The sequence below is a fragment of the Candoia aspera genome, chromosome 8 (genome assembly GCF_035149785.1).
Source record: "Candoia aspera isolate rCanAsp1 chromosome 8, rCanAsp1.hap2, whole genome shotgun sequence".
NCBI lineage: Eukaryota > Metazoa > Chordata > Lepidosauria > Squamata > Boidae > Candoia > Candoia aspera.
The window spans coordinates 35,576,097-35,598,974 of record NC_086160.1 but is presented as its reverse complement, the minus strand read 5'-3'; the positions used below and the strand labels follow the sequence as shown (position 1 = coordinate 35,598,974).

General features: G+C 37.8%; 1 protein-coding gene across 1 annotated transcript in view; it reads left to right on the top strand.

The window, feature by feature from the left end:
- The window catches only part of LOC134501707 (uncharacterized), a 62,556-nt gene that overhangs the window by 33,280 nt on the left and 6,398 nt on the right, over window positions 1–22,878 (top strand). The window contains exons 14-18 of the mRNA XM_063309595.1: window positions 7,887–7,926; window positions 10,018–10,069; window positions 11,493–11,604; window positions 16,021–16,104; window positions 19,606–19,729. Of these exons, the coding sequence (XP_063165665.1) occupies window positions 7,887–7,926; window positions 10,018–10,069; window positions 11,493–11,604; window positions 16,021–16,104; window positions 19,606–19,729 (412 nt within the window). The remainder of the gene's footprint in view (window positions 1–7,886; window positions 7,927–10,017; window positions 10,070–11,492; window positions 11,605–16,020; window positions 16,105–19,605; window positions 19,730–22,878) is intronic.

Sequence of the window (22,878 nt, the reverse complement as noted above, 5' to 3'; positions counted from 1 at the left end):
TAATGTAACAAGTAAAATATTTATGGACCTATCAGAAAGTCAAGATACATAATATAATATGATATGATATGATATGATAATTTGATCAGTCCATCTTCATTTCCTTAGCATATGAATTCATTTTATTGTTGGAACTACTAGAAATTTAGAACATTAAGTCCATCCTCTTGGACTCACGACTCCTGCTTGAAGAGCAGGTGGCAGTCATGGCCAGAAGGGCCTTTGCACAACTTCATGTTGTGCGCCAGTTACGCCCCTTCCTGGAGCGAGAGGCCCTTCGAATGATCACTCATGCCCTGGTCATCTCCCATATAGACTACTGCAATGTGCTCTGCATGGGGCTACCCTTGAGGAGTATCCAGAAGCTTCAGTTGGTTCAAAAGGTGGCTGCGCGAACAATGATGAATGCTCCAAGATCAGCACACGTAACACCTTTACTGCGCGAGTTGCATTGGTTGCCAGTTTGCTTCCGGGTCCAATTCGAGGTGTTGGTTATCACCTTTAAGGCCCTACATGGCATGAGTCCAGGTTACCTATGGGACCGTCTCACCCCCATTACATCAGCCCATTCCACCCAATCTTGCAGAGAGGGCATGTCGCAGACCCCATCTGTAAGAGAATTCCATCTGGCGGGGTCCAGGAGGCGGCCCTTTCTGCAACAGCTCCCGCCCTTTGGAACATGCTTCCCCCAAAACTGAGGTTAGCCCCCTCCCTCCTGGACGTCAGAAAACAGCTGAAGACCTGGTTTTGTTGCCTTGCCTGGAATAGGGAAGGGAAGAGCCATTCTTGGGGCTGGTTGATTCCCTAGTTCTGCAGGAACTGGTTTTATTCCCTTATGGTTTGAATTAGATTTGCCACGGCTTGGATTTTATTGCATTTTATGCTGACTGATTATTGGTTGTATTTATGATTTTATTGAAATTTTAATTGTTTTTATTGTGAACCGCCCACAGTCTCCCATGTGGGGGAGATGGGTAGTGATAAAAATTCGATAAATAAATAAATAAATAAGTTAAACATTTCTCAGTTAAGGAAAAGAGAGACTGAGTAAAAAATGAGTAGTATTAGAAACTTAATTTGGTTAAAAGGGAATTTTTTATTTTAAATCTCATGTTTTAGAAAGCATATACACTTTCAATATTTCTTTTGAAAATCTGCATTGTGTAAAGCAGTCAGTTAAAATTCAGGAACCTTATATTTTGAAAGCAAAATGGTTTTTGGAAATCCTGTTGCATTATTTGTTTTGACTGAACCTTGTCATAAATAGCAGTATCTACTGACCATTTACAATTGTGGAAATTATGATAATCAGACAGGAAAAATTAAACACTTTTGGAATGCAGATCTTAATTTGCATTACATTTACTTCCAGTTAACTAATTATACTGCTTAGAAACGCACAGAATACAGTAGCTAATGTAGGCATATAAATAAATTAGTCAGTCATTGCGTCTACAGAGGATGAATACATCGTTGATTTTAACTTGTGTTTACAGAAGAAAGGTCAGTGTGTGGTCATAGTGTCTAATTGACAATTTATTTTCTACTAAACAGCAAATTAAAGGGATTTTTTTATCTATATGATTTTAACTATTACTAAGATAAGACAGCTGTACCCTCTTGACATTTGTTACTGATAGTATTTGCTTTTAGGAGCTTTTTTTATATTTAAAATATATTTCCTTATGCTGCATATCTGCAAAAATATTGTTTACTAAATTCCATTCCTAGACCATGCGTACGTATAATTAAAGGTTTTTAAAAGTATTAACTGAAAGCCAAAAGCATGGTTACACTATAAACATGAGAAATCAGCTAGCCATGTTATTTTTTTGGTGGCCAAAAGGAGAACCATCTTATTTTATGGTAGCCAAAAATCAGGAGTTGTCTGGTAGCCCCTTTAGAGACTAACAAATGTTATTAAAAGTAATAAGCTTTCATGGGCTACAGCCCTTTTTTTAAACAGATACCAAACAATCAGCATTCTCATTTTTTCTTAGGTCTCCAAATGACCTACAGTAGCTGGTTTTTCTGTCTTTCATCTTGTTTCAACCCATCCGTTCATGGCAGTTCAGTTTAACTTAATGTTGCACAATTTCTCCCAAACTCATTATTTCATGCTTTCCTGTTTAGTCATGGTGTGGCAAAAGTCAACTTCTTATAGTCAGGAATGTCTAGAGAAGCAGCCCAGAGATCAAGAAAAGAAGGCAACCATAAGAAAAGATGATTCAGCTTTCATTTGTGTTTGAATCAGCTAGGCATTTTTAAAACTGTAGCTGCAGACGTAGGTAAGGAACACACGCATTCAAAAATAAATGTCTGGCCTTTTCGATGCTGGAAGGAGTCTGACCCTCAAACATTACTTAGTACCGGCCATCTGGCTGAGACTCAAGGGACTTGTTAGGTCAGCAGCATCTGGATGGCCAAAAATTCCCACTTCCTGCTTTAAATGTAGAAGCCTGAAAGTTAAAAGTGAGCTGCAACTTTAGCTGAACCTTGTAAAAAGCACATAAGAAACTTAGATGGCATTTTATTAATATGGCCATAGGCCAGCACATGAGAAAAAATGAGACATTAAAAGTACGGAAACTACCTACTTAAGATGAACAAACTATTTTGCAAACAATAATAGGTACAGGCCACAAAATTAGCTAGCAAGCTAATTGGGTTAATTCAATCACTTTTGGGCAAACTGTAAAATAAATAAACCAAAATTTGGCCATTTTTTTTTCTGAGATTGCTGCAATTTGGTCTGGTAAAAGATCAGATTTTGGCTTATTTATTCATTAGAATCGGACCAATTAAACAACAGCAAATATTTCTGTAATAGTATGCACTACCATCTATATCTTATCTGATCTATGTGAGAAATGCAACTCACAGAATAAATTTGACAAGGTCTTGAGAAGCAGCAGAAGCAAACTTTATTGATACGTTCTTGCAAGGACAGGTAGCTAGCAAAGTAGGCACACACCTTTACACAAAGCATGCAGTTTTATTCCCTATCCCAGCCGTTAGAAGCCCTCCTCCTGTTCCCCATTGGATAGGTACTTAGGAGTTAACAGCCTATCCGAAACGCCTAAAATACTGTAGGAAGTCCCGCCTCTGTTTATATCTCCCATTCCTCACTTTCTACCTCCCCCAGTCCCTTATTTACTTTTTCCCTTATAAGGCAGCTAACCCCCTTGGAGCAAGTAGGTCAGGGTCTTGTCTGACCACAAAGTTCGCTAGAACTGGTTTTGAGCATATTTTCATCATTGGTTAAGCATCTTATTTCCTTTACACGTGTCAAGGTAGGGAAACAGTCTCCTGTTCACCCAACCACATCCCACATCCTCTGCACTACATGTCTTAGTTTTACAAAACTATTTACTGAAAAAGCAAGCTTAGTTTTACAATTTACTGGGAAAGCAAGCTTTCTTCCATTGCAAAAACAACATTCCATCATTCCTCACATCTAGAAGGGTCAAGTTAACAGAATACTTCAATAACTTCTTCAATCTAAAATTGGTCAATGTAAAGGAATTTCATTGATTAAGAAATAAAGGGTTAACAAGTTAATACGCATGTACAAAACTCTTCCTAGATATCTCAGCCTAAGATAATGTCATGGCTCTGGCTGTTAGACTTTGGGGATTTTAATTTGCCACCAGGCAACACTGACTTCAGGGTTGCTCAGGAGTTTGGGGGTCTCCATGGCTCTGGGTTCCTTCAGTTAAACAATGCCATCTATTGGGACCTCAGAAACCTTCTTTGTAGCAGCACCTGCCCTCTGGAATAAGATTCCCTTGAGATCCAGTCAGCCCCCACCTTGCTGGTGTTGAAGACCTGGCTCTTTGCTCAGGCCTTTGCAAGGGTGAGTGAAGCCCTCTTTGGGTTATGTGGGTTCAGGTTTTTTTGTTCCTGTCTAGTTTTTTGTAATACTTGCCATATTTTATTCTTCATTTTTGTATGTTTTTTCTTGTTTTTAATGTTTTTATTTGTGAATTGCCCACTTGGAGTTTGGCGGCATATAAATTTAAATGAAAAACCAACCAACCATGGACTTGTCTCAAGTCATCAAAGGTCCAATGCATACCAGGGGTCACTTGTTAGATGCAGGCCAATACTACTTTTATTATAAAGTTATGGAAACAGAATCTTGCAAGTCTGAATGCGCTTCCCTCCTTTCTCCCTTTATCTTTGTGAGAACTTAGTGGGGGGTCTTGTCTGAGACATTTTCTCAAGTTACAGTTCTGCCCCGGAATCAGGTTTCTTTTATGTGACTGTTGGTTAGGTAGTGGCTCTTCCTATTGTTCCTCAAGGGTATTCCTTTTTCCTGATCATGTTATGCATTGTTATTGTCATGAGTAAGGAGTCAGGACAGTTATCATTATTTCATTTTAGTTGAAGGATTGTCCTCAGGACATTGACCTGAACAGAAAAAGAAAACCAACAGTTCTCCAAACTATAATATATTGTACTTTATCATGTTGTAAGATTAAAAAAAAAGTTTTTTAAAGTTTTATTTCTTGTAAATATTCTTGAATATCTCTTTAGAGACAACAAAGAATATAAATGTTCCAATTTTAATTTAAATAAAGTTCTGAATTAATATTTTTATCAAGAAACAGAAAATTGTAATAATCAGCTGCTTCTGTGCCTCAAGAAACTCCATATTGGTTACTTATTTGACATACCCTAATCATCTTTTCTAGTTTTCTATATTTGTACTCCACTAGGAATGACTGAATAGTTTATATTAAATTGACTAAAAAAGCTCAGTCTCCTCCTATTATTAATTAATACTTTCCTTGTCATTTCTTTTTCATATTGAAAATAATCAGATCTGATGGTTAAAATTTCTACACCATAAACAAAGAACATTTTAATAACTATTCTATCCAGTAGTTATTTCTAAAGCAAAACTAATGTGCTAACCCTTATTTGACATCTAATTGACCGGAGGTTGACACTATGATGACAGCTGGTTAAGACAGTTTGAGATTTTAAAGTCCTGAGTATATGTAAATATTATGAATGATGACAAGTGTGTTGGATGTTTCTTCAACAGATGTCCTAAGTTTAATAGACAGATCAGTCCTCATTCATGTTTGAGTACATAATCCTAAAAGATTTCTTATCTCTCAGTTGGGCAGAAATGGCTAAAGCAATTATAACTGACCTCTGCAAGTAAAGTGTTTTGTATATAATGCACAAAATTGTAATGGATGTAGAACATTTGATTTTAAATGCTTGTCAACTAAAAATTCAGATTGTAATAACTTCAACGGCTGGAGCTTTGTCAAGAAACAAGGAATATTTTCCGACATACACTTTTATCTTCTGGACCTCTTATCCCATTATCTTGGCGTTAGTTCTAAATACCATCCTCATTTTTGTAATCAAGTAATTCTCATTACCCACATTCCTATATCAAAAAAGGCATTTCCTGCTCATTAGCCCATCTTTCCCTCATCTCTATCAGTCTTTTAACTTTTCCTGGTACATTGAAATACCCTACAATAGATTTGCTGGAAATAAGAGGAAGTGGTAGTTCCTAGGGCTCTCTTGCTCAAATTGCCTACCTTCTTATTTCTAGGAATCAATTGTTGCTTTTTAACCCACTTTTATTTTTTGTGTTTTTAAGTAAAGGCTCCTTAGACAATCTTTTGGCTGTTATTAGTGCTTTTGTGTTTTGTGGAACTGGGAAATAGTCTCTGTCACATAAAGTTTTCATTTTTTAAAAAAAGTGGCAGAACAAAGCTTGCAAAATGAACGTGTGGCTAAAAATGCCATTCCCACCTCCAAAAAGTCCTCTGATACTGCTGAAAAGCATGACTGTAACCCAGCTTTGCCTCTGTGATTTTCAACAGTTATTAGGGAGAAGCCTTTTGGGAATTGTGGGGAGGAGTTGATGGGGAAGATGTTATATCGACATTGCTCTGGCTTGTATTTTTTCACATATATTGTAATAGATATCAGCTATCTTGAGATTTTTCCGTTTGAAAGGGGTTCATTTTATACCCGCAGCTTGAAAGATCTTCATAGCCAAAGCCATTTCTCAGCTTCTCTACAGTGTCTAAATCTGTACTTTGAAGCTGTTTGGTCTAAGTTTATTAGAGCTATCCTTGCAGTTCCAAGATATATTAAGAATGCTGTTTTACATTTAGAGACTGGCTTGGTCTACATGGATAGTAGAATTTGGTACTATCTTTTTAACCCTTGGTTAAAGTGTTTTTTTTTCCCCTCAGTGGGTCTGCCCCAGTGCGCTTAGAGACCACTTTAAGTGAACCTGTCAAAAAAATGTTGTTGGCAAACTTGACTCCCTAGAACTGGAGAGCTTTGTAAATGCCAGAAGTATCCTCAGGCAGTTTATCTGGGACACACAGCTCTTCAAATAAATATAAGTCTGGTTTCAGCTTCACAGTTCTTGGGGTCTTTTCAAATGAGTACATTCCAGCAATTTTGAAATGTTGCTGGGCCTTTCCTTTGGCCAGCCTGGATGCCTTCTCCTCTGCTGTTTTGCTGGGGCATTACAAAACTATTCCCTTATAGCAGCACATATGTCCTTGTGGGGATGGCTTGGTAGAATCCTTCAGCCATATGCTTCCAAATTGCTCTCGCCAGCCAGCCAGCCAGCCACACATACACATATATAGTGGGGCTTAAAAGTTTGTGAACCATTTTGAATTTACAATATTTCTGCATAAATATGACCTCAAATGTGATATGTTGTCCATGCAAGGCCTAAAACTAGATAAAGAGAACCCAGTTAAATGAGTCAAAAATATTATACTTTTTCATTTATTCTTTGAGAAAAATGATCCAAAGCTACATATTTGTGTGTAGCAAAAGTATGTGAACCTCTAGGATTATCAGTTCATTTGAAGGGGAAATTAGAGTCAGGTGTTTCAATCAATGGGATGATAATCAGGTGTGAGTGTGGAAGGTCCTGCCTTATTTAAAGAACAGAATTCTGGGTATTCACTATCAAAGTCTGATCTTCATGATACAAGTATGTGGAAGTGTATCATGGCTCAAACAAAGGAGATTTCTGAGGACTCCAAAAAACAGTTGTTGATACTTACCAGGCTGGAAAAGGTTACAAAACTATTTCCAAAGTGTTGGGACTCCACTAGTCCGTTATCAGGCAGATCATGTACAAATGGAGGCAATTCAACACCGTTGCTACCCTCCCCAGGAGTGGTCAGCCAACCAAGATCATACCAAGATTATGGTGTGTAATACTCTAGGAAGTCTCAAAGAAGCCCAGGGTAATGTCTGAGGAACTAAAGACCTCTCTTGCATTGGTGAATCTCCATGTTCAGGAGACCACCATCAGGAGAACATTGCGTAACAATGATGTGAATGTCAGGGTTGCAAGGAGAAAGCTACTACTCTCCAAAATGAATATTGCTGTCCATCTACGGTTTGCAAAAGACCATGTGGATGTGGATAAGTCAGAAGGCTATTGGAAAATGTTCTGTGGATGGATGAGACCAAAATAGAACAGTTTGGCTTGAATGAAAAATATTGTTTGGTGAAAGGCAAACATTGCATTCCAGCATAAGGATGTTATTCCAACTACGAATTATTTATTTATTTATTCATCAGATTTGTCACTGCCCATCTCCTCCCACCAGAGGAAAGTTTTCCTGCTCTTATTTTTATTGAATGAATAGTTAGTTCTCTTCTACTACCATTTGTCCTAGATGTTCTTAAATTGTTAACATTTGATTAAATGGCATTATTGTTTTAGAATTCAATTTTAGCTCTTTACAAAAGTATAAAATGGCTTTGGGGTATATTTCCACCTGAGCACAGGAAATTACATAGTCATTCTTTGTGAACTGTCTTTGGCTTTTATGTTCATTTGCTTGCTTTTTCATTTTATTTGTTTTTAGCACCTGGACTCACTGGAATTATTGGAGGACGTCCAAAAGTGTAAGTATTTTTAAAGGAGAATTATAGTAATTACTACTCTGTTCTGATGTTCTAATTTTTGCATCTCTTTACAGAGATATCTAAATTCCAGATTTCTGGCTAGGGAGGTTGATGATGAATGCAACCCATGATTTGTAATTCTGTCTGGGGAGGCTTATTGCAATAACTGAGTTTTCAATATATGAAGCTTAGATGAAAAGTAATGCCTCCAATGTTATAAATTGCCAATATATGGCAGTACTGATATGATAGAAGCTCTGACATGTGCTTCAGCATCTGTTTTTTCACCTAGGTTGGTGGGAAGTTGCTTTGAGAAAAGGTATTGCTATTGTTCATGTAATGGATGCCTGCAGTTTGTACTGGTCAGTGTGCTTTAAGCAATTCACTGAAGGAATTCTTCCAATTGACTGCCAAATATAGGTTGTTTATGGTATTTACTGTGTTGATGTGAGTACTGTGCATTGCTAGGACAAAAAAAATAAAGCTGGTGAACCAGGAAGAGCTGATTTGTGTGACTGAGTACAAATTGGACAACCTGTGCAGCAACCTAAGAGTTTCCCATGAGAAAGGCTGATTATCTGATTAAGAAGACTCAGTGGATCACTCAGAGGGAAATTGCTGACAGGCTTGGTATTTCCCAAGAATGTGTGAGTCACATTACTGATTTTCTTCAATATTGGAAGATGTGCAAGATGGGTTTCATGACAGATGAAAGCTCCAAGAAATGAAATTTGCCAGCAAATGTTGTCACACCAAGAGAATGAAGCTGAGGAATTTCTTCACAGCACAAAACATGGGCTTTTCATTATAACCCAGAAATGAAGTGTAAATGTGTAAACGTGGAGTCCTTGGTGCTCTCTGAATTTGGTTGTTTGCTTGCAGATATTTCGTTGCCCGACTAAGCAACATCTTCAGTGCTGGAAGGGAGTGGGGTCTGCTCTCTGTTTATATACAGTTGCTTGCCCTGACAGTGTTGGTGGGGGTGTTGTTCTTTCCTTGGTAGTTCCTTTATTAGACTGTTGTTTACTGCTTGATTGCTGTTAATCCCAGTGTTAATCTTTGCTTATCTGGGTGTCGATTGCTGGTAAGGAGGTGTTCTGGTCTTTTTGTTTCCTTCTTAGCTTTTTTATTGTCTCTTTTGAATGGTATGTATATGTTGTTTGCCTCTATGTGCCTGTTGATGGCTGACTTGTCTGAGTGCCAAGCTTCCAGGAATTTCCCTAGGGTTTTGGGATTTAGCTTGGTCTAGGATGCTCATAGGTCCACATAATTAAAGCAATGGTGTTCCCTGTAGTAACATATGGCTGTGAGAGCTGGACCATAAGGAAGGCTGAGAGAAGGAAGATAGATGCTTTTGAACTGTGGTGTTGGAGGAAAATTCTGAGAGTGCCTTGGACTGCAAGAATATCAAACCAGTCCATCCTCCAGGAAATAAAGTCAGACTGCTCACTTGAGGGAATGATATTCAAGGCAAAACTGAAATACTTTGGCCACATAATGAGAAGACAGGACACCCTGGAGAAGATGCTGATGCTAGGGAGAGTGGAGGGCAAAAGGAAGAGGGGCCGACCAAGGGCAAGGTGGATGGATGATATTCTAGAGATGACGGACTCGTCCCTGGGGGAGCTGGGGGTGTTGACAAGTCCGTCACCTCTACAATATCATCCATCCATCTTGCCAGGTATAATACAGTTGCTCAAAAACAGATTTCTACTAATTCTGCATAGTTTCAGTATTTATCTGTTTATTAGAGTTTTTACACACCATAATTCCAAGACTCTTGTGGTTTAAAACAAAACAAAAATAAAATGTTTATGGTACAAAATAAAAATAAATAACCATAACATACAATTACAATCATCTTAGGCACTGTCAATAACCAAAGGCTTTCCAAAGCAATTCCATTTTCAGTAGTTTCCCAAAGGCTAGCATTTTGGGGGCCAACATCAATAATCATGTTACATTGTCAATATTTAAACTGATGCCCCAAGCATTGTAACTGGATTTAAGGGGCTACAAGGACTGTATAAAATCCAGCTGAAAAGTATTTCTCTTCACATTTATTCTTAATTCTCACCTTTTTTCCCCTAGATCTCCGGTTCTGAAACCATTTTTCTTCCTTTATCCAAAGAAGAATGTCAAGGTAGATGCTGCTGCTTAGCACCAATGCTAGAAACAGTGGCAAATCTGATACATGAAACTAAAAAATGTAGAGGGAGAATCTTTGGGAAATAACATTGTAGGAGGAAAACCCAAGTTGCCTAGGTTATCTGTTCCTTAGAACGTGCATGGTGTTTTCTCTTTCCCCAGAGAGAAAGAGCAAAGAAGAATGTGGAGATGGAGAAGCAGGAACTGGAAATGATGATTGATCTGACAATATCAATCTAATAGGTTTAGGAAGTGCAGAAAACTGATGCAGTCAATATTCTATCTTGCAACAATGTAAACTTTACATGATTTGTTACATTTTAATATGAAACTTAACAACATGTACATTCTTACTTTGATCTCCCCCACCCTATGTTCATTTGGAAGTGGTAGAGACAATACCATTTCCTTTGCTTAATATATAAATTGGCTTTCAGTGATACCATAAATATGTATTTCATGATCTGATAAAAAATGAAATCTATTGCATAAAATTTTTTCCCCAAGGACTTTTTGATTCGCAGTACAGTTTTGTTCTTTATGTTGTATTAATAAGGATCATTGTGGCTTTTCTTCAGCCTTGATATATTTATGCAAACTTTAGAACAGAATGTGTGTTGTTCTTCGCTACAGATGTAAAAATGCTTTCAGAATGCATATCATTAATTTTTTTATAAGTTAGGGGAAATAAAAAACAATTCCACCAATATTTCTTTTGAACAAAGTATTTTAACATCTGCTAAATAAGAATAATATTGTCTTACTGTTTGTCATTTAGCTGTTACCCAATTAACTGGATTACTGGGTACACGTAAAGAACTGTTTTAAGCTTTTTACTCTCCGAGTTAGACTTTCATTTTGAACCTCTCTTCATAATTATTTCAGCACCCATTTGCTAATAAAACATCTTAATAGTTGGCTTTTTAAGAAGAAGGTGGCAAAGACCTTAATATGGTTTGCTTTTAAGCGCAGCAACTGAAATGTTTGCTTTATGTGCTTTCTTTTAAGCACAAGCCTTTATAATCTAATCACCCAGTGCTCACTATGGAAGGTTTGTATCAACACACTTTTCACAAAAAAGAGTGTAAGCCAGATGTTCATTGGGTGACTGTACAGATTTACAAATTGCATTTGACTCCTACTCAGCCTTCCATCCTTCCGAGGTTGGTAAAATGAGTACCCAGCTTGCTGGGGAAGGTGACGACTGGGGAAGACAATGGCAAACCACCCCGCTATAGTCTGCCAAGAAAACGTCGCGAAAGCGCCGTTCCCCGAAAGGGTCGGACATGACTCGGTGCTTGCACAGGGGACCTTTCACATCATAGATTTTTTTCAGTATGGCATTAGAGTAAGGTGCATCTCCCAGTTTAATGTATACAGTATTTTCTACAGCAATATATTTTTGTATATTTTTCCAGATCAATATATTTATGAATGGACAACATGTTGAAACATTTCAGGAAGATATTTCATTCACTTCAGATCTAACTGCTTCACATGAGGAGCCTCAGATGAAAGAAGAGTTCAAAGGTACTATTGTTTATTTATTTATGTATTTATTATAGCATTTATTATTGATCTTTCTTCTTGAGAGATCAAGGTATCATACATGGGGACTCCCCTCATTTTATTCCCATAACTGTATGAGATAGATTGAGTTGATAGTAATAGCCATCCATTGTACTTTGTTGTTAAGTGGAAATTTGCATCTGGGTCTATTGGGCCCAGTTCTAATACCACCACACTATACTGACCTAGAAAGTACTGCTGTTTAACCCTGAAATTACCCCATAATTAATATTTTTGTGTATAGGCATTCCTTTATACAGAATATGTTGCACAGTTCACTTTTTCTAATTTATATATTCACGTTTGGTATAAGAAAATCAAGTAAAGTACAGCAGTTGCTGAAATCTGAGAGTTTCTTATTTGTCAGGAAGAAATCTATTTTTCATCAATTCCCTGATTCAGTCAGCTTTTTTAGGAGGTATATTTCAAAACCATAAATTCAAAGTAATCAAATGATCCTCAATGAAACACTGAACAATGTTAAAAAATTTTGTTTAGAGTTTTACTTGGGATGGGACATTGGGGAATGATTTAACATAAGCACATGCTGGAAATAATGGAATTATTCTTTTTAATAGGATATCTAAGCTGCCATTCCAAACCACAGTGATGCTACAGTGAAATCCAATATAAACGCTCCAGCAATATTCAGTTTTGTTTTTGGAACCTCTGGCATGTAGGCATAAGACAATCAGGCAATATTCAGGGACTCTATGGAGCAGTTATATATAGATGATATTTTAGGTTATTTTAATCATTATCAAGAATCTTTGTCTAAATTATGGAATTTATATAGCAACACAGTACATATTAATGGTATACAATATATTGGAATTACTAACAATTCCTACCAATAACTTAGGATTTCTATTCTGTGCTGACTCTCTTAAATATCTAGGGATATGTATCCCTTTCAGTTGAAATGAGTATTTCAAGTTCATACAGAGAGAGAGATGGAAGAAAATAAATGTGGTGAAAAAGAGTATGATATACACTTTGAGAACTATAGCTATGTTGGTTCTACTTCAATATATTTTTAAAGGACTTCTTCCATTTTTTGCATTCAAAGTGGTCTAACACATCTAAATGTGTTTACATAGTTTAATTATATTAGGATGTGGTTACTGAGAATGGGTTTATGCATACTGGTCTTCATTCCCAGATTTGTATTTTGTATCCTAATAACAAGGCATTTTTCTTTGTTGAATTTATCATCTACAATACATATTATTTCCATTTTTGCTTTTCTAAGAATGGAATGTTGGAAAGGAATTATATAAAGGGGTTTAGGACTTCGTTTTTATTTCTGTCCACCATGAGAATAACTCTGATAACAGAAAGGGACCATATTTGGTGTGGTGGGAGAAGCTGGCAAAAGCAAAATCAAGTTTGAAAATGAGCCAAATACAGCCAGGGGCTGTATTCCTGAAAACATTCTTGAAAAAAATGTATTATAAAAATGTAATATATTTCCAAGGCGTGAAAACATATTCAAGAATAAAATTCTATCAGAATAACCATATACTAATATTTTTTATTTATTTATTTTATTTATTTATTATTCAAATTTAATTACCACCCATCTCCCCCAAAAGAGGAACTCTGGGTGGTTTACAATAAAATCAAACTATAATCATAAACGTTAAAATCTCATAAAACCAGACAGATTACAATTATTATAAAATACAATAAACACATATAAAATACGAGAGGGTATAAAATTCCAAGCTGGTGGGAGGGCCTCTAGGGTGCGAGCCACCCCCAAGAATGGTTACCCACTTTCCCACCCCAGGCAAGACAGCAGAACCAAGTCTTCAGGGCCTTCCGGAAGGTCAGGAGTGAAGGGGCCTGCCTCACCTCCGGGGGCAAGATGTTCCAAAGAGCGGTGCCACTGTAGAGAAGGCGCGTTTCCTGGATCCTGCCAGATGAAATTCCCTTATGGACGGGGTCCGTAACATGCCTTCTCTGGATGACCGGGTGGGACGGGCCGATATAATAGGGATGAGATGGTCCCTCAGGTAACCTGGCCCCATGCCATGTAGGGCTTTAAAGGTGATAACCAACACCTTGAATTGGACTCAGAAGCAAACTGGCACCCAGTGCAGCTCGCGCAGCAAAGGTGTTATATGTGCCAACCTAGGGGCACCAAAAATGGCCCACGTGGCTGCATTCTGGACCAGCTGAAGCTTCTGGATACTCTTCAAGGGTAGCCCCATGTAGAACACATTACAGTAGTCTATATGGGAGATGACCAGGGCGTGAGTGACTGTTGGGAGGGCTTCTCGTTCCAGGAACGGTCATAACTGGCGCACAACCCGAAGTTGTGCAAAGGCCCTCCTGGCCACGACTGCCACCTGTTTGAGCAGGAGTCATGAGTCCAGGAGAACCTCCAGATTACTGAGTCTGTCTGGGGCAGTGCAACCCCATCCAGAACTAAAGATGACAATTTCTTGGAAGGCGAGGCGCCGTCAATCCACAGCCACTCCGTCTTGCCAGGGTTCAGCTGAAGCCTGTAGTTCCCCATCCAGACCTCCACAGCCCCCAGGCACTGAGAAAGGGCAGTCACTGCATTACTTACCTCACCCGGGATGGAGATATATAATTGGGTATCATCGGCATACTGATGATACCTCATCCCGTGGTGACGGATGATCTCACCCAGTGGATTCATGTAGATGTTAAATAAGAAAGGAGAGAGAACCGAACCCTGCGGCACCCCACAATGGAGGGGTCGAGGGTCAGATCTCTTCTCTCCTATCACCACCAATTGGGATCGGCCCTGGAGGAAGGGGGTGAACCAGCGCAGGACTACGCCGCCCACTCCCAACTCCCTGAGCCATCCCAAAAGGATACCATGGTCGATGGTATCGAAAGCCGCTGAGAGGTCAAGGAAAGCAAGGATGGATGCGCTGCCTCCATCCCACTCCCACCAGAGATCATCCATAAGCGTGACCAATGCAGTTTCTGTCCCATATCCTGGCCTGAAACCTGACTGAAAGGGGTCCAGATAATCCATTTCATCCAGAATCCTCTGGAGTTGCAACGCCACCACCTTCTCAACCACCTTCCCCAAAAAGGGGAGGTGGGAGACTGGACGAAAATTGTCCAGCACAGTTGGGTCCAGCAATGACTTCTTGAGGAGGGGGTGTACCAGTGCCTCCTTAAAGGCCGCCAGGAACACCCCCTCACTCAAGGATGTATATTTACCTAATTTTTCATTTTGCCTTTAAATTATAAATGAATTTGTACATTTACTTTTTTTCCCCAAGAGTTAGACTAATGTCCCAAAGGTCTCTAATTAAACTTATTAGCTTTTTGAAACTTATTTTCATATTAAGAAGACGTAAGTTACAAGACTGCACTAGTTTGCTGTTCCACCACACCTTAATCTTAAATCATCTGAAACCTGGAGGAGGAAGTGAGTTTACCTTTATAATACTGTACTGTAAAACTAGTTATCTGCTAAGGAAGCAGTCTTAAGACCAGACAATAGACATGATGGGGAAAAGTGCTGCTCTGCTGATTGATTGATTGATTGTTACATAAAGTTGTACACCACCAAATTATCAGACTCACAGCAGTTTACAGTTGGTGGAGAGGAAGTTTGCCAATAGATAGTTTATCTTCCTGGCAACCATGGAAAGGCTGTAGATATAAATGTATCCTGGTGCTGTTTCTGCTGGCAGTAGGCCCTGAAATACATGTTTCAGAGAAAGGGATGAATGTGCATCCCAAGTTATCCAAAGCCCTATCACTCTTCTGGCACATCACTGGAATGGTGCCCAAAGCTTTGCTAACTTTTAGCTGAAATAGGTATTTTTCTTCTGATTGACTTTAGTGAAAGGAGATAATGTAACTTTCCTTCTTGTGGCTGGAAAACAGAAGCACACAACATATTACATCTTCTGAACTGTAGGAAGAAAAAGTATTAACTCAGATTCCATCTTAAAATCTACTGGTGTCTGAGCGTTCTTTTGAGCTTAGTCTTTAGATGTGTTTTTCTGGACTGTGGATTGAAAATAAGAGATTTCCTGCCTGGCAAGGACAAGTGGGGACTGGGGAAGACACTCATGGACTGGATTGGAACTTCCATGAACAATGAATTGCCACAAATGTGATACGGTTAGAGAAAGTGTATCTCCCGTGCACATTTTCCCATATAGACGAGATCTGGAAAAATGGGAGTAGGAAGCATAAATTATCCATACTCCTTGCCTCTGCATCTGTAGAATATTTAAGGGGAATCTGAAAGGAAAATATTTCCTGCAAAACTAAAAATGTATGTATGAGGGTTGAACATACTTAAATATTATTTTTCTAAAAACCTAACTTTACTGTTGCAGATGAGGAAGCAGTAATCTGTTTCATTTTATATAGATCTACCAAGTGGTCCACATGCATATCGTCTGGAAGATCTTGCTTATACGAGAAGTGGAGACAAAGGCAACACAGCAAATATAGGTATTTGTCAATCCTATTTTGAAACAGAACTTCTAAATAAAAAAAATACAAGAACAGTTATGCCATAACTGTTTAACCTTCTGCGGTTATAACTGTGACCCCAAAGGGATGTAAGAAAATGATAAAAGATTTTTAAAAATGTACCGCCTCATCTTTCTGTTATTTTTCATAATAAAAGGATTGATAGTTAGGTTTTGGGTTGTCCCCTTGATCCCACTTTTTGTTTCTCTGTTTTAAATTTTTTAAATTTAAAGGATCAAGGTCTCAAAGTAGTTAAAATATTACCTCACTCAGCATAACTCACTACTCATAAAACACTACTCATCTCTTCCAAGTCATGCTAACTCATGGGTAACTCATGCAGTTTTCTTGGCAACTGCATGAATTTAATTGGTCATTGCCTTCTTCCAGAGTGCTTTTGACTTCCCAATCAGTCAGGTGCTGTCACCAACTGAGACGATATAACCCAACACACGTAGTAAAATGATCTCATTCCTGTTTGTGATCATATCAGTGGATTTAGTTCAGTAGCCAGAAATAGGACCTTCTTGGTGGCAGTGTCTCGTTATGAAACAGTCTTTCAAGAGAACTATAGTTGGCCTTTATGCTGATTATTTTAAATGACAGTTAAAGTCACACCAGTTCATCCAGATAATTGTAGGGCAACAACTATTCTAAGACCAGGCTGTTTTTTATACAGTCCTTTCAAATTCAAGATTTTTGTCTTGTTGTTACAGAATGTGTTTTTCTTATTGTTTCATTAGATTATTTTTAGTAGATCAACTGTTCCTTTTGTATACTGCTTTGGTCTCTTTCATTGTACATACATACAATAATAACAAAGAATTGAGGAAAATGAAATACTTACATGATTCTTCACCATAAAATCTTATTTAACAATTCAAAATTTATTTTCTGTTGTTGTGGAAATTAATAAAATTGTTTGTAAAATGCTTTACATCTGTTTGCATTTTAGTTTTAATATAGGTGACATTACTGCTGCATGGGAGATTTTAACTCTTCTCATTTTTCCATTGTTGAGTCTTTCTCTTCTAAGGTAAAGAGAAGGCTGCCTTTCCACTCTAGGAGAGCATTTACACTCAGTTTGTTTGTATATGCATTTGCTCCTAACTCCAGGACTGAAAAGCTTACCCACTAGGGTTAGGGTTGAAGCCAAATTCAGTGGCCTGCTAGAATCACTGAAATGGAGCAGAGCTTAACACAGCTTAGAAGCTGGGACAGAAAAAGAAAATTTTCTTAGATAGCTTCAGTGAGCATGCCAGAGAAATACAGGTTATTGCTCTTACACATTCAGCCCTCCCAAGCATAAAGAATTACACGCTTAGACACATTAGGTTAAGAAATAAAAAGAAGCTTACTGACTTTATTCGTTGTTGCTTCTGCTACATCCATCTTGGTGGAAAAAGATGAAGTTCCTTTGTTCTTCTTTTCTCACTAATTACATTGTTTGCCCTAAACTCTCAATCCTACAGCTGCCAAGAGGTGTGTGAAAGAAAGGGGCAGAATCCCTCATCAAGGCCCAAGCACATGGCCCTGATGAAGAGAGCAGCATCCATGCTGCCTCCCCCTGGGTGGAGAAGTGAGAGAGGAAGTGGGAGTGGCAAACAAACAGCTTCCTCAGAATTGCAACTTATATGTTAATGAGGCATGCTGGATTTGCCAAAACTTCCAACAAGGGTTAGAGGACATGGCAAAGTATACTGCAGGTGAGCGTGCACTACAAAATGTGGGCAGGTGGGGGCTACAGAGTATGAGATCCTTGGGATCTCGTACTCTGTAGTAGGGATCCTTGGGAGAAAAAGTGGCGGAACTTGCAACCTTCCCTGCCAGCTTCCCCATTGACTTTGCTTGTGGGAAGCTGGCAGGGAAGGTCGCAAATTGCAGTCATGGGACTGTAGATGCTGCAACCATCATAAGTGCAAGCTGGTTGCCAAGTGCCCAAATTGTGATCACGTGACCACTGGGGTGCTGCAATGGCTGGAACTTTGAGGACTGGTGGTAAGTACCATTTGTTCTGTGCCATCATAACTTCGAATGGTCACTGAACAAGTGGTCACTAAGCAAGGACTACCTGTAGTGATACATGAATTGCTAAGGTACATTATTCTTAGGTTGTAGTACCAGCTTTAAACTGATCCTCAATCATGCATCTTCAACCTGAACATCCAAGAAATATGCAGGCTGTTATGGCCAGAATTCCCTGCCAGCATGGTCATCTCTGAGAATTTTGAAAGTTAGTTACCTATCTGGAGGGTTAGGGTTATTATCTAGATTGAGGCAAGCTAATCCATAGGATTGCAATAGCAAGAATCAAAGAATTCTGAAGTATGTCAAGACAATCTATTTCACATATTAAATATTAGTTTAATTAGAAAACTACTTTGCTTTTTCCCATAAGATGGCTATATTTGAGGTACTTAGATGTTTTCAGTTATTTCATACAATTAACTCTAAAATGATAGAATTTTGTTTTGTGTTCAGCAAATCTGTTTGAAATGAGGGTATTAGAATACATATAGACCTACGTAACAGACTTATACGTGATAAATCAAATCACATATATGTAATAAGATTTGCTATGAATTCACTCATCTGTGTACTGTAGAACCTTCTGAGATAATTAAGCTAAGCTTTAGTTTTTATTATCAGCTAAGTTCAACTAGTTTGGTTGTGACTAGGACAAGCAAGATCTTCCTTTGAGCTGCATTTAAAAAAAGAAAAATGGATTAGTCTAAATTTTTAACCCAATAAATATGCTTTAATAATCCCAAATCTGCCTGGATCTGTGCTAGTATATGAGTGATTGCTGGAGCAAAAGTGGAGGGAAACAGCTCTCTCTACACCAGAAAAAAAAATTGGTACTGGCTATTGTAATTATATGTATCCTTATTTTCAGCACAAGTCAAACAATGAGAACCTTCTTTTAGGTTTGTTTACTAATTCAGCATAATCCTTCTGAACTCTTTTGATGCATCTCTATTTGGAAAGAAGAAATAATGTGGTTTTCTAAACATGTAGTGTTTGTATATTATTGTTTCTTGCTCTAATTGGTTCTGAAAGCGCTTGGCAAAATATGATACCTAAATATTTTAAATAAATAAAATATCTTTTCAAAACTAAAAAAATGTAGAAGATGTATGACTCTATTTTAACATTTTTAACATTAATAATATATTTTGGCATTTTGTTGAATTTTTGGTTTGTTAGTTTTCTGCTAGTTTTATTGTTTTAACATGTTTTAACATGTCACCAACATTCACTTGGACAATTGAGGCAGATTATAAATTTAACAAACAAATAAATACGATAAAATCTAGGGCAGAAAAGATTGGTTGATACTACGAAGATATGTAGGTTTAGTCTTAAGCAGCTGGAGTTTAAAATAATGTGGACTGAATTATTTTTTTAAAGATAGTAACATGGTTGTGTGATGGTCCATGTAGAATAACAAATGGTTGTGTTCTGTTTCTTTGTGAACAGGTGTCATAGCACGCCACCCCCTCTACTACCCATATCTCAAAAAAACATTAACTGCTCTGGCTGTAGAAGATTATTTCCGGCACCTTTTAGAAAGAGAACGGCCTGAAGATATCTTGGTAACACGGTAAGTACTCATTTACATTAATCTATTCATGTAGTATGCTTTGATTATATTTTAAAAAATTAGATTACAGGAAAATAGCCATGTAAGGCAAGGGCTTAATGGTTTGGCAAACAGTATATTGATCACGCATGTACCTAAAAAGGTGTTGATTCAATCCCACAGTAGAAGCAGTGTGAGGCCTCACTGAGGAGTTCAAGAAACTTGCAGTAACCTACTGTTTGCTTAGCTCAAATATGAAATGGATCCACTACTGTACTTTTTAAGTATGATAATATAGAATAGGTATTTGTACAGCAGTGACAAGATAAACAGCTCCAACTACAGTGCGGTGGACCATTCCGCCCCAGCTCTCTCCTTCAAACCCTGAAGAGGCTGCATCATGGTCCTGTTATCATGGCTTCTACCTTTGTGTTTGTCTTTAAGTCCATTTCCCAACTGTCCTTCTGAAAATGCAGTTCTTCACTTGCTCTTTTCCTGGACTTTTTACTTCTATATATCTTGGAGTTCACTCTCCATATTTCTTATTATAAAGATAAACATTGTATATTAAGAAGAGAACAAGAAAATTGTTGAAGATAGCGAATACTGCAGGAGAAATAGAATCGTAAGACTGAAGTCCGATGGTCACAAACAGGAAAAATATTGAAAAACATTTCCTAGAAATATGCCTTGTTACTATGAATATTTAATATAAAAATATGTGTGCCAGTGTCAGTCCCAGCCACAGCATATATATGTAAGTACCTATAATCTGGAAGCAAAATGGGCCATCCACAAGAGCAGAGAAGTGGGTATATATTTGAGAACTGATGTAGATTTACACACACACACACTTGAAATAAATATTTTTTTAAAAAAATCAAAATTCATATTAGAAGCCCATGAGTTTTCGAAAGGTTTATGATAATGGAACAAACAGAGAAAGTCAGGGAGGCAGGATCTGAAACATGGAATAGTTGTTTCATCTGAAAATCCACAAGTCTTTTTCCAAACAAAAGATATGCAGAGAGAAAGGGAAAATAGATGAAATAGCATGTTAGACTGGGGTGTACGTGGTTGTTTTTTTTTAATGAATGGACTTTCTCAAGTCCCAGATACACTTACTACAGTATATCTTGAGAAAAGAATTAGAAATGAGGAAACACAGTTCCCATCTCCAAACTCCGTGTTAAACCCTGGCTTAGGGCAGAGAGTGTTCTGTTATTTAGCAGTCAGAGAAGAGCTTCTGATGGGCTGATAGAAAAGGGAACTGTCCTTTTTCTTCTCCAATCCTGGAACATATATATTGGCCTAAATGTACAGGTAATGCTAAGCCACAATACATTTTGTTTTTGCCATAGGAATGCATTCAGATTAGACCATTTATTATAATAATCCACAGACAGTAATCTAAAATTCTGCCTTCATGTTATGCAATTATCACGTGCCTAGAGTCACTAATAGAAACACAACTCTTAGGAGATATGATATTCACTTCAAAATTTGGTGACACATGCTCTTTATCTTTCTCTCATACACTCAAACATATGCTCTCATACGCACAAACATATGCTGGCTGGGATTTCTGGGAGTCTCAAAAGATCTGGAAGAAACCAGATTGGAGAAGGCATAATAATAGCAGTAGCAATTCAATTGTAATTCTACAATATAACTGTAATAAGAAATTCAGCTTTATTCCCTGCATTAAGTTCATTTCTATATCAACTGTATGGACTACAAGTAGTCCTTCTTTAGCTACCATAGTTGGGACCAGCAATTCAGTCATTAACCGAAGTGGCCACTAAGTGAAATTGTCTCTGTGCTTATGATCTTACTTCAGCTTTCCTTTGCTTTACAAACCTGCAAATTGTAGATTGGAAATCTGAAAGCAGCCACATTTATTTAGATAACCGCTGAATCACAGAGGAACAGTGATTTTATGTTTTATTTTCAGAGGGCTGTGTCTGCTTGATTATTTCTCCTGTCTCTAGTAACTTTTTAATCTGAAATTCTATGTTTAATATTACTTTTGCCAAAAACTACTACTTTAGTTTTACTGTAATTTATCTTCAGTTTTTCCATTTCACAATAAGCAGCTAGTCTGGTCAATAATCTTCTAAAGCCAATCTCAGTATAGGAAATAAGAGCCATGTCATCAGTGTACAATAACATTGAGATTTTCTGTCCATTAAGCGAAGGGGAGAAAAAACTTTGTGACTTCATGGCCTCTATGACATCATGAATATAGAAGTTAAATAAAAAGGGAGCAAGTAGACAGCCCCTCTCTCCAATAAAATGGGATCTGACAAAGACCCTTGTGGGCCCGTTTTTACCCTAGCTATAATGTCAGTATATAGTTCTATAATTAGTATAAGAAGGTGCTTATCAGTATCTGTCCTAACTAATTTCTCCCATAGTTGAGACCTGTCAATGGAATCAAAGGCAGAGGTAAGATTAATAAAAGCGACATAGAGATGTTTTATATGCTCATTGGTATATTTCTGAATAAGGGCCTTCAGATGGACAATTAATGCCCAACTAATAGAGCAATGTCCTTCCTTTAAATACCTGGGCATCACCTTTCAAAAGTCCCTTTTGTGGAAAGTACACTTATCTAATGTCTTGGCAACTGCTCAGTGTATAGTAGGTGCCATTCTGACATTTTTCTATTCTAAAGGAGGGCAATTGGTAGCCCCCGTACTTAAAATATTCCAAGGCAAGGTGATAGCCCAGATGCTGTATGGGGCTGAGATTTGGGGGTGGGATGAGAAGGTCATTGCCCAATTGGAAGTAGTCCAAAACAACTTTATAAGGAAGATTTTGGGCCTCCCCCAGGGCTCCCCTGCTGCCTATTTAAGGATGAAGGTAGAGCTACCTTCCATCACTGTTTGCATACACCTTGCATTGTTGGGCCACTATAAGAAAATAGAAAGCCTTCAAGAATCCTATCTTGCAAATTCTGTTTTCTCCATTACACAGCTGGAAATCAGTGGACTAAACTTTTGTCACACATTTTACAATGTATTGGTAGGTATTCCCTACCATCTTTGGGAGAACTCAGATCTTGGAATAGAGAAAATATTAGGGATTGGCTTTTTGAAAGGGATGCTAATAAAGATGCAACTGCCGTACAATCATCCAAATTTTAATCCTGGTACCATTATTATAAA